Below are 13362 nucleotides of genomic sequence, written 5' to 3'. Positions count from 1 at the left end.
TACAGGCATAACAATTAGAAAACTCCCGCTTAATACAAAGAGTGATGATGGCGGAGAGAGCAAAACGTGAGCAAAATGTTCCAAAGTGTGGTTATACTTCACTGGAGTTGATGCAGACAACACTCGTTGTCATAAGTGCAACAACATTTTTGCATGTAAGGGCAGAAACGCATGTCAAAGCATCTTTCAAAAGTGCATTATGTGCAGACAGAGAAATGCAAAGTTTTCGACTGCCTAGCTAGCTCGTTTCTGGTTGTTGCCCCATCTACATCAGGTACGTTATGTATGCTAAAATCATGTTGAATCAACGTTGTTCATGTCATTTAAAATAAATGTAAAATCTCCCTGGTTTGCTAACCTTAGTGGAAGTTCTGTTTATAAAAATATAGTTTATTTCATTTGTTTTACATTCATTTGTTTTTTGTATAATAGATTTGTTCAAACATGGCTGTCTTGCGCTAATTGTTTTATTAATTTTACATTAAAAAAATAAAGAAATGTTAATTCTGTTCTCAACTTGTTCTTAAAAAACACACGCACACACACACAACACAAAGTACCGATAAGAATACCCTTAAAGTACTGCACTGTTAAGCAGTAGTAAGAGTAGTAATACCGTTAAAACCTTAACGATACCCATCCCTAACTATGGGTTGGAGCCAAGCCCTTTCTGTTCCATAAACAAGGGGGATAAATGAGTTCTCTGTTGCTCCCCGTATTTGATATTCACAAGTTTTGTATTTTCACTCCATGACAGAACTGAGAAATGCCTATTTTAGAATCTATCATTGTCCCAGGGCTGTGATAGACTCATAATTTAGTAACATTCTATTTAACTGTCTGTTTTTTTTTTTTTTTTTGTACAGATGTATCTTGTCATCTTTCCAGAGGGAACACGCTACAACCCTGAGCTCCAGAGAATTATTAATGACAGTCAGGCTTTTGCTGCTAAAGAAGGTATTGTTTCTTCTCTATAAAGCCACCCTTCAGATATGTATGTCTGTATTAAAGTAATTTTGTAATATTGTGAGGTACATCTGAGTGTAACCGGTTATTGGGGGAAAAAAAATAGGGAAGAGAGTTTTCTATTGGAAGGTTTTATGCATAATTTTTAATGTTGTTGATTGGATTTTGAGATTTGGTCATTAAATTCATAAGTAAAGTCAGATAAATGGAAGCAGATGCTAGGTTTAAGCAGACTGTTAAAGAAGTCCTGCATATGTCATCTGATAAAACTCATTTCACTTGAAGATCCAGTTATGACATTTTGATAAACCTGTTCAGTACACAAATCAAGTACTTGAGTAAAAGATACAGATACGTATAGTAAAATATTACTCCGGTAAAAGTAAAAGTACTCCTTTTTCAATTTTACTCAAGTGAAAGTACAAAAGTACTCAATTTTTTATGTACTTAAGTAAAAAAGTACTGAAAGATAGATGTTTGCAATTTTATATAGGCTACTTAATTCAATTTTATACTACCACATTTTTTTTTTATAATCCTACTGCTCAAAATACCTGGGATTTTTTCCAAAATAACTACTATTATGGAGTCAAGATATATTTTTGTTGTTGATATGGATGTTGATGAGAGTGATGTTAACTGTGAAGCTTACACTGTGATGTACCTGAGAGAAAACAGAGATGACCATCTGATTTTCACCAGTAAGAACAAAGTATTTTAAAGTTTTGTTTTACAGAACATTACAGTTATATATGACATGATAATAAGGCCTGAAGTTAGGAAGAACATTTGAAGGAAAATATAATTATATTTTCATAATGATTTTTTCCTTCTCTAACCTTGTCTGTGGTGTAAAAACACCCCTGGCCAAACGGGGTGCATCACAATTACTAGTTACCATGTTCTGAACATCACATCCTTTCTTTTCTCCCCAGATGTAATCTTTATATAATATATATATATATAGGTTGTTGAATAAAAATATTTGGACATTATTTATAAAAATTACCTCAAGTTAGCACAAGCAAGTTGTTAGCTAGACAGTTAGCATCAGCTAACAATATTTACTTATTTTCAGTACTAGTCTAGTTAATCCAAACAACGTTAATATAAAATATAAAATAAAATAGCGTTACTGTTGATAAACAATATAAAAACAGACTTCACATAGAACATGGTAGCATTTTAATAAAACTGTTAATATTACGGCAGGGAATTTGAACATGCATGAGTAATTTTATTTAATCTGTGTTAGTTTAATGTTTTTTTTTTTTTTTTTTTTTACCTAAAACACAGAGACGCTGATTGATGTGTCTGCATCGTCTGCACTCGAGCATTTCAGTGGGCTTAAATAGATCACTCTTTACAGCGGATTTAGTTCCAAAACAACTGCCAATTTTGACCTAAATATGATTTTCAGTTACAATAATTAATCCTAAATTTGGACATTAATAACTTACTTTTAGCAACATTAGACGCACGCACGCTCACAAGATCTCCCGGTTCTTAGCTCTGGAGACTCGCACTAAACGGTTCTTTGAATCAGTGAGTGGTCGACTCCTGAACAGCTGCAATCGGATAATTCTAATTCATAAACAAATCGTTTTGTGAGATTTGCGATTCGATTTAAAAGTTTATTTTTAAAAGACTCAGTTCATTCATGATGAATCAGACATGCTTCTGCGTGTCGGAGCATGTGATATATTATAGGGAGTAACGATATGTTGTATGTAATGTAGTTAAGTTAAAAGTACGATCTTATGCTTTGGAATGTACTGGAGTAAAAGTAAAAGTTACTCAAAATAAAACTACTCCAGTAGAGAACAGATACTTGAAAAATTTACTTAAGTACAGTAACGAAGAAAAGGTACTCCGTTACTGTCCACCACTGGGACTCACAGCTGAAAATGCCCTACCTAAATTAAAATTTCACATAGTCCTTACTTCAGTGTGTTAAACACTTTTTTTATTTGATATAAAAATACTAGGGCTGTCAAATTATTCAAATTTTTAATCAAATTAATCATAATTTTCAGTGGATTAATCATGATTAATCACTATTTGCAATTACACCTGAATCCTAACCATTTTTTTCTGAAATGCATACCAAAAGATAAATAACTGGACACAGATCCATAATTTTCATGTATTGATTCATCAATATGTGGTTCTTTTTTCTGAATTTCAAAAGTTTAACATTTACTTAATCAAGTTTACCTGAGCACTATATCAAACCATGCCATTTAACTACAGATAGTGTAAGAGAATATGAAAATATGCATAGAGAAACTCGAAAGAATGAACTCAGAAACACAAACGTACGCCGCCATAACATAAAAGGCACTCTTGTTTTTGGGAGATGTTCATTTGCTCTGCCACAATACTTTAGGATCGATATTTTCACGTTCTGAAGGCTTCAAGTGCCAGTAAAACCAAGTAAAAATGCATATTCTTTCCCAAATAGCTGTAATGTTCGCTGCATTGCATGTATGCGTTCTGCGAATGCGCAGTGTGAAACACAGGACACTGTAACAGGAAGAAGCTCCAGCGTATCACCTACCAAAGTCGTCTCTGTTTATCGAGCTTGGCATGAATGTATTTGAGAGTAACTGGGGTAAAACCTTAAGCTTCTTCTGTGTTTTCGTTGCGGCGCTCACCGCTGTTTTTTACTATCTTGAGAATTCTGAGATCGACAAGACTTTCCTGAGCTGAATAATTTGTCACACTGCGCATGCGTGAAATGCGTTAAAAAATTTGATGTAATTAACAACAAACAACGAATTAACATAGTTAACGCGCTATTTTTGACAGCCCTAAAAAAATACATGAAATCAGTCCTGTAGCAATGTAGAAAAGTGATGGTTTGAAAGTCACATGCCTCATGAGTTTATATTTGAAATCTGAAGAACATACCATGATATATGAGATTCATGCAACCAATTTCTAGCACCCCCCCCCCCCCCCCACGAATATAAAAAATATTTACTAACTGTATTGAAGGGTTCTACAAACTATTTTAGTCATTAAACATACCACTGTTTTTTTTTTTTACTATAAAATTATAAACAGAAACTTAAAAATCATACAAGTGATTTATTTGAGCACAAGAAAAATACAATAAGAATTATTTGAGTAAGAAAAATAAAAAAGATTTAACTTTGTATGTCAATTACAGAACATCCTGTGTTTGCTAGACATACAGCCTTTACAATGAATTACAATGCAAATACATGCTGATGTGCTGATGGCCTGTTATAGAGATGGTAATCAAATAAATGTGCCATAAAGTCAATAAATCAAACTCTGTTCATATAGATGGCGTTTACATTGATAGCCATGATTACACAATAATAGCGAGCTGATTTGCACTCAGATAGATGGCCATCATGCAGATACAGGCACATTCAACATAAAACACACTCAATGAACCGTTCGGTATACATAATGCGTACCGAACCGAAAGCCTCGTACCGAATGGTTCAATACGAATTCGCGTATCATTACACCCCTAGTATATATATATATCTATATATATCTATATAGATATATATATATATATATATATATATATATATATACAGTACAGACAAAAGTTTGGACACACCTTCTCATTCAAAGAGTTTTCTTTATTTTCATGATTCACACTGAAGGCATCAAAACTATTAATTAACACATTTATATTTAATTATATTATATACATTATATACATAACAAAAAAGTGTGAAACAACTGAAAATGTCATATTCTAGGTTCTTCAAAGTAGCTAGTCACCTGAAATGGTCTTCCAACAGTCTTGAAGGAGTTCCCCGAGAGATGCTTAGCACTTGTTGGCCCTTTTGCCTTCTGTCTGCGCTCCAACTCACCCATAAACCATCTCGATTGGGTTCAGGTCCGGTGACTGTGGAGGCCAGGTCATCTGGCGCAGAACCCCATCACTCTCCTTCTTGGTCAAATAGCCCTTGATGCCTGCAGTGTGACTCTAAAATTTTCATAGTCATGAAAATAAAGAAAACTCTTGATTGAGAAGGTGTGTCCAAACTTTTGGTCTGTACTAAATATATATCCGAGTCGTGATCGGGGGGTAACGTCCGATTCCGATCGAGTCTGAAACCACGCCATCGTGCCCGATTTCCGATCACGTGATCAGATCTGGACATCTCTGTACTTTATAGCGACCGCATCTTGGACCTGAATTTGCATGGCCATGTAACAACAATGAGTCTTACAGAATAATTAACTCAAATGATATATAGGGAATTTGAATAATTAATCAGGAATATGATTAATTTATATCTCAGATGACAGTTACATTAAATTTGATTGATTATGAAAAATAGCTCAATTGCCTATACAAATAAATAATCACAGGGCACTGTAATTTACTCATTAATATGTCAATATTCCATTCTTCATATCAATTGTTGTGATATCCCTTACTGTAAATTACTGCAAATCAAACAGTGGTTTGTCCAGCAAACCAGACTGACCTATCAATTTCCAATAAAGTTATCACTTATTATAATTCAAGGAAAAATATTCTCTGGCCATAAAAACATTATCCTATCCTTATGATAAATTTAGTTTCTAAATTTAAAGCTTGTAGCTAAAGATCAGACATCTCAGTGACTCGTAATGTAAGTGGGGTGGAGTCCAAGCCAATCGTCAGTATATGGGTTTTTAATAAATCAACTAGTAATGCATCAAACTACAAATCACACAGAGTAAATATGCGTACGACAATACAAACAGTAAGCTTTATACAAGACATAACGGAATCCAAATAAAAGAGAGAGAGAGAGAGAGAGAGAGAGAGAAAAATAGAATGAGATCACATAAGGAGCTCAGGTATGGAAATCATAGTCAATAACTTTTGGAAGCCAACAACGATCAGATCATAGCAACAATTTAAAGCAGCATTCAAATCTCCATAGAGAAAGATACTTGGATGGCCCAGTGTGCGTGGCGTGAGATCGGCGTCGCGCGTGTGAGCTTTGCGCGCTTGTCCTTTTGAAAACAGCGGGCGTGTGCCGGAGGCCATGTGACGCGCGTGCACGCTGGATCTTGGCGTGAGCGTGGAGCACGTGGTCCTTTGTTCTGTCCTCGCGCGGTATTTGAAAGGTTCAACAAACAATGTTCCAGAATTCGTCTTCCTTGTGTGGAGAGGCGAATAGTTGAATAAACTTAGTAAAGAAAAGAAAAGAAACAACAAAAACGAAAGCTTCCAAAGGAGCCATTAAAATGGCTTTTTCTCTCAGCCCCTGTGCTGAGGGGGGGCTGAAATGAGCGCGGCACGAGGCCGCGCAGAGGGTCGCACAGGAGAGCAGCGTGTCCGAGAACCAAGAATGAGGAGAAGAGAGGAGAAGAAGGGCGGACCTTGTTCGGTCGACTTTTATAGATTGAGATGATTCACGTCCCCTTTTCGAGGGAACACCCAATGAACGTCCGCGATCTGAAGCGGAGGGAAAAGTTCCTTTGTCTCTGTGGAGACAACCCCCTGATGATTTAGGGCTTCTCCGAATTCATCGGGGAGTTCTAGCAACACTTTAATTCCAGATTAAATACATTTTTCATTACTTTGCTCTAGATAAATGGGTCTGTCAAAGCATGACGATCACAAAGATACTAAACATAATATATATAAGTGATCAAAACATGAAGTTACATTCAAATGCAGAATTACACATATTTAAAGATTTGATTAACACATGATAACACTGCAGATAGTCCCAATTTATATGGGAAACCTCTAATGCACCGCAAAAACAATAATATACACATTAAGACTACATTTGAGTACATTTTACCATTCTTTTGTAAGGATTAGGTTTCCTGTCCTGTGTAGTCCTGTGTGGTCGTAAAATTTTACGAGCTGCAAGGGACTGGGGGTTGCAGCCCATGGCTCTCTTTGAGAAAGTTGGTGAGGAGAAACAATTCCAATTTATACGCTAGAAAAATTATAATCCTCGCATAACAAGGATTAACCATGGTACACACAAAACATATTCAAAATACATATTATTAATAACGATGAAAGTAAGGGACTTATACGAAAGGTTTCCTTTGTGTTCAGGAATGTGGTTGGTTTAGTGTCTCCTTTGAGGCTCGCCCACGTGACTCTGGAATTTCTTGTCGTAAATAACTGTCACTTAAGGCAGGATGTGGCCGACTTCAGGGCGGCCAAAATGGTGAATTATGTAAACAACGAAGGTCCTTGTTTACTCACGTTCTGGTCTTTTGAGCTCCGAATGTGTTAAGAATCAGAATTCACTAGTATGGAACAGATGGCTGAAATACCATCAGCTCATTAGTGTTACAGCCAATATTAAAGAGGACCATCTTAAATACTATAACATTAAACTTTTGTTTCAGTGGAAAGACATGTCTGCGTTAGAGGAAATATTTGGTAAGATGTTTAAGTGGTGCGAAGCCTTTGACAGATACAACAACATAAAAGTGAAACCGTTTCACCCTGAATGGTGTGTGTCCAGCCGGAGAGGGGTTCATTTTGCCCTGCCTACCATCTATAATCATTAAATATGGACGTTAAGGGTCCCTGTGGAAATAGACTTCAAGCGACATCACCACCTACATGACCCAAGAAAATACTTCGCCAGCTCCTCACTTTGTATGCAATGACAACGCATCCTCACCGTGGTCAGTGACGGACAATGATGCCTGGCTGAACAAATTCTGTACAGAGCTCGGATACCATAACCTCGTTTTCCTCGTGAAGTACAGTCCACCTCCTCACACCAGCCCATCTGACACTGCAATTTCTGAAAACGTCTCGGACGCCGTCAACCGCTGCATCAGGGTGATCGGGCATAAAATCATTAAAGCTGTTGTCGCCATAATTTTGGAACATATGGTTGACAGGCAGTTGAAGAAAGATTGTTATGGATGTCAGGTCGATCATCCTTCGCAAATACAAGATTCATGTCTCTATGAGGCACCTGCATTCTATTTTCTAGGGTGTTTTATACAACTGTTGCATAAATTGTGTAACCCTGATCTGAAACTCATTCTGGCCCAAACCTTGAAACTGCTTGGTTTAACACAGCATCAGCAAAGAATTCAGGGTGTTGTTGATGGGGTCTTGTTTGAGCTCAGAGATGAGATATACATAGTGGAAGATCTGGCAGAACTCTGGTCGAAACTTTTAGTACAGAATCAGTGAGTACACCTGCTGATTCTGATTAACCGGGGATATGAGTAACTTTTGCAACACAAACGGTCTTGGAAAACTCATATTTAAACAACGAATTAAGAGTGAAATAACTTGTTTATTGTATAAGATTATAGATGATGAGAGTGAATGTTATGTGGACAATAAACGTTTAATGAAATTAAAAAAAGCAAATGGTTGCTGTGAGGGGGGGTGTCGAAGGATTGGTGCCTCACAACCCAACCCAATGCCTCACAAACAGGTATAATCCTCGCACGACTGTTAAAAACATTCTCGAACTTACGCCTTAATGTGAAGAAAGTCAAGTCACCTTTATTTATATAGCGCTTTAAACAAAATACATTGCGTCAAAGCAACTGAACAACATTCATTAGGAAAACAGTGTGTCAATAATGCAAAATGACATTTAAAGGCAGTTCATCATTGAATTCAGTGATGTCATCTCTGTTCAGTTTAAATAGTGTCTGTGCATTTATTTGTAATCAAGTCAACGATATCGCTGTAGATGAAGTGACCCCAACTAAGCAAGCCAGAGGCGACGGCGGCAAGGAACCGAAACTCCATCGGTGACAGAATGGAGAAAAAACCTTGGGAGAAACCAGGCTCAGTTGGGGGGGGGGCAGTTCTCCTCTGACCAGACAAAACCAGCAGTTCAATTCCAGGCTGCAGCAAAGTCAGATTGTGCAGAAGAATCATCTGTTTCTGGTGGTCTTGTCCTGGTGGTCGTCTGAGACAAGGTCTTTACAGGGACCTGTATCTTGGGCTCTAGTTGTCCTGGTCTCCGCTGTCTTTCAGGGATTTAGAGGTCCTTTCTAGGTGCTGATGCACCATCAGGTCTGGATACGTACTGGATTCGGGTGACTGCAGTGACCCTCTGATCTGGATACAAACTGGATCTGGTGGCTACGGTGACCTCGGAATAAGAAAGAAACAGAATAATATTAGCGTAGATGCCATTCTTCTAATGATGTAGCAAGTACATCGGGTGTTATGGGAAGTGTTCATGGTTCAGGTTTACCTAATTAATACAGCCTAAAAATCCTTTAACGGATTTGGATATTAAAAGCATATTAGTATGTGTAAGCCAGGTTAAAGAAATGGGTCTTTAATCTAGATTTAAACTGCAAGTGTGTCTGCCTCCCAAACAATGCTAGGTAGGTTATTCCAGAGTTTAGGCGCCAAATAGAAAAAGAATCTGCCACCCGCAGTTGATTTTGATATTCTAGGTATTATCAAATTGCTTTTGTTTCCTATGATGTTTCCTATGATGCTCAAATTCCGTTAAAGGCGGGCGTACACGGTGCGAATTCGGATGGTCGGAAGATCGTATGTCCATGCACACGGCACGAGTGAGTTTATCTGAAAATCGTACGGACGAGATGATATACGACACGACTTTACAACCCGCGAATTCCAGAAGCATTCGCACGAAGTTGATAAACGCGTTCGACTTGAAGCTCCGCTGCACGCACAGAAGGATCACTGTATGACATTAAAGTACCGCGAGAGTGATAAGAGAGCACATATATCCAATGCATTCGAATCGCTCTCGCGGTACTTTGATGTCATACAGGTGATCATTCTGTGCAGCGCTGCTTCAAGTGGAACGCGCCTAATATAACTGCTCTCCCTCTCTCATAAATGCATATCAAATATCGAGCCGTGACTGTTTCCTACACGTAGGAATAGGAAACCAGGATGTTTGGTCACCCTGTGTGTGTGTGTGTTTGTGTGTTATTGTATATCGTTTATAAATATCTGAAATCGGTATTACAATGTAAACATGGGTTGTGAGGACAATTCCTGTGCCCTCGTAAACCAAATGGCTTAAAAAAAATACTATACGGTATTTAATAGAAATTTTAAACATGCATTTCCCGTGATGGATAGAGGTAGTGTATGGGGATATACAGTATAGAATACCGTTACGTAACGGTCCCTGTAAACTACCTATGCGTGTGTGTGTGTGAGAGAGAGAGAGAACTAAAAAGCATGGTACACGTTGCTAGAAACATCATACAGCGCTCGCTGTTCCTGTCAGAGTTCAGCAAGTTTATCCTCCTGGTCAATAGTCCACATTCGCCGTGGCGCTGCCTTCTTCGTCTTTCTTCTTCTGTGGTTTTCGTAGTTCGTGATTGGTCAACTTCAGATAAATCAACAAATCGGCTCGTTCAACCGCACCAATGTCACAAATTCAAACCGATAGCTCACAAACTTTTTAGACATGTTTAAAAATGATCGGGAGGTCGTGAACTGCTCGTAAGCCACTCTGCTCGGCTCGTAATTCATCGCAAATGATACGAGCCACGACCATACGAGCATACGCGATTTCCACACGATTAAAAAAAATCGCATGCAAACTCGTTCGACAGAAAAATCGCACCATGTACGCCCGCCTTAAAGCATATTTTTGGTTGATCCAGCTAGCACGCATGTGCAGTCTCAAGTGCATGTCATATTTCTATGACAACCTGAGAGGAACAAACCACGCTTTACATTTTCTCCCATTTTTATAATAATATAAATGAACCATTTAATCTTAACGAGCGATAATTATTATAGTTCAATCTAGAGTCTGAATGTACATGTGCACAGTTGCATTTGTCATCCATCATCGTGACATCAAGTGGACTTTTGAAGCTGAAATAATGAGTGGATTAAGCTTGGACTTGGAATAACGAGCAGAATAACATGGATAACTTTCCTCGGGTCCGGGTAGATATTTCCCGGATCTACATGGGTCCAGGTCCAGCTTTTGAGTAATAGACGGGTCCGGGTTGGTTTGGTGTAGTACATTACGGGTCTCTTTCGGGTTCGGGCACAAATTTTTGGACCCGTGAAGACCTCTGTGTGGTTGTACTGTATAAATAAAGACAATATAGCCAGACATCTTTTTTCCGTCTTTTCATTTTTTATTAACATCAAAAAATTTACATATAACATAACACAATTATTTCAAAAATATTTACCAAAAACAAATAATAATAATTTTTAAGGATAACCAGTCAGTAGTATCGAGAGAGTGTGAATTAAACATCTGTCCGTCAGTGGCAGTAGATTGTGGCGTAGTCTTTGACGTGTGCTTTTTATGACCCCATTTTATCAAAGGGGTAGGTGATTTCCTTTTAAGGGTTTCAACTATGCATTTAACCTGCGGATTCATGATAGTGGAAAATGGTATATTTAAAGCAGCAAAAGCATTCAAAAAATAACTCCAACTATATTCTGTTTTCATCATATATGTCTGTATTCATCATGAAGCGTGTGAGGCGACGTCATACTTTTAACCAAATCCAACATGTGTGACCCTGTGATTACGTTCCCTTTAAAGGTCCCGTTCTTCGTGATCCCATGTTTTAAACTTTAGTTAGTATGTAATGTTGTTGTTAGAGTATGAATAACATCTGTAAAATTCTAAAGCTCAAAGTTTAATGTCAAGCGAGATATTTTATTTAACAGAATTCGCCTACAAAAAATTACCCGTTTGGACCAGATCCCTCTAGTTCCTGCAGTAATGACATCTCTAAAACAATTTTTTGACTAACCTCCGCCCACATGAATACACAAAAAAGGGGCCGTGGTCTTGTTGCGCTCCGACGGAGAAGAGGAAGAGTTGCGTTTGTGTTTGTCGCCATGTCGTCAAAGCGCTGTTATTTTCATTTCGGAGTCCAATCACCTTTGTTTGGCCTTCCCAGGGACACTGTACTTGGAGATTAATGGTTACATTTTTGTTTAACTCAGTTCCCGAAAATTATAATCCACATGTAAAACTATGTTCAGCACATTTTGCTGAGGACAGCTTGCTCAATCTCAATCAGTTTAATGCCGGATTCGCACAAAGATTGTTCTTGAAAAATTAAGCATTTCCCTCTTTGTCTGGAGAAGGCGTTGTTTATGGACCACAACCGGTAAGTGTATTTTATTATTTAAGTTGGTGCGTTTAACAGTTTCTGTAACTTATTACACAAAGGGCAACGCTGTTTAGCTTTGTTAACTAGATGTTAGGGCTGTGCAAAAAAATCAAACACGATTTTCATGCGCATCTCATCAGTAAAAACGCTCCTGTGATTAAAAGGAGCATGTGCGTTTGTTACTGTCTATGGTTCAGATCAGGATTGCCAGGTTTTCAAAACAAATCCTACCCACTTGCTTCTCAAAACTAGCCCAATCGTGTTTTCAGGAGGGCAGCAAGCTCTAAGCTGGTGTCGAATCATAACAAAGGACACTGTTGGACCGCTGGTACAATCAGAACTCATTATGTATTTCTGAAGGAGGGACTTTATAGAACAAGGAAGTCATCAGCCCGTTTTTATGACAGTGAAAACAGCGCTATACAGATTGTGTGGAAAATACTGTTTTTTTTACACGCAAAACATGAACACGTGTTATATTGCAAACTGTAAATGCAATCAAAGCTTTAAAAAGCACAAAAATGGGACCTTTAAATACAAACTTGTCCATGAAGACAGTTGTTTAGCATTAGACATTTTATTCAGAATGAGCTTGATGTTTTTTAACTCCTTTGCAGCACATTGTTTAAGATTTCATTGACAATTTGATCCTCGCCTTCATCAGACGATGGTGCAGTAGTAGGTGCACTAACAGGTGTATTAGCAGGTTCATCGGCATGAATAATGTCCAGTTTCGGTAGTGTAAGAGTTAAGGTACTACTCTCCAAATCATCTTGTTTTACTATAGTAAAAAATCTCTGTAAAGACGCTGTAATAAATTTTAGCCTTCTCGTGTGAATCTAAATCAGTCCTCTGCAATATGTTTCTTATAGCTGTATCTAAACAGTTTTCTTAATCTTTATTCATCTGATTCTGAGGAATTAGATAAAGCTTTTCGGCATATTCCATTCATAATGCTGTCTGGAGGTTATTAAACTACTGATAAATGGTATTGCTACTCTTAACAGAAGTACAAGAAAACTGCCTTGTTGATTAATCAACCACTTTTTTCTTTTGATGTTAATCTTTTTACTAGCAGCGTATTTAATCAACTCTTTTTTTTCTTTTTTAACCTCCGGAGCTGGTTGGTGTTTAGAGGTATGTTACCATGAAGTACATTAAGAGCTATCTCACACAGGGATAGAATCGGATGATCTGACGCTGACTGTAAAATAATGCGCCATTGTCTCTGTAAAGCCTTATATAATAGTTTTAAGAGGTACGTTTTTACAGAGCCTATCACTCATTTTCACCAACAGT

At 37.7% G+C, this 13362-nt stretch overlaps 1 protein-coding gene across 1 annotated transcript in view; it reads left to right on the top strand.

Moving 5' to 3' along the window:
- LOC128026731 (1-acyl-sn-glycerol-3-phosphate acyltransferase epsilon) overlaps positions 1–13362 on the top strand; it is a 75360-nt gene that overhangs the window by 20114 nt on the left and 41884 nt on the right. Inside the window, exon 5 of the mRNA XM_052613999.1 lies at positions 867–957. Coding sequence (XP_052469959.1) covers positions 867–957 — 91 coding nt within the window. The remainder of the gene's footprint in view (positions 1–866; positions 958–13362) is intronic.

The sequence above is a fragment of the Carassius gibelio genome, chromosome A13, assembly GCF_023724105.1.
Source record: "Carassius gibelio isolate Cgi1373 ecotype wild population from Czech Republic chromosome A13, carGib1.2-hapl.c, whole genome shotgun sequence".
Classification (NCBI taxonomy): Eukaryota; Metazoa; Chordata; class Actinopteri; order Cypriniformes; family Cyprinidae; genus Carassius; species Carassius gibelio.
This window is presented reverse-complemented; position numbering and strand designations above follow the sequence as displayed.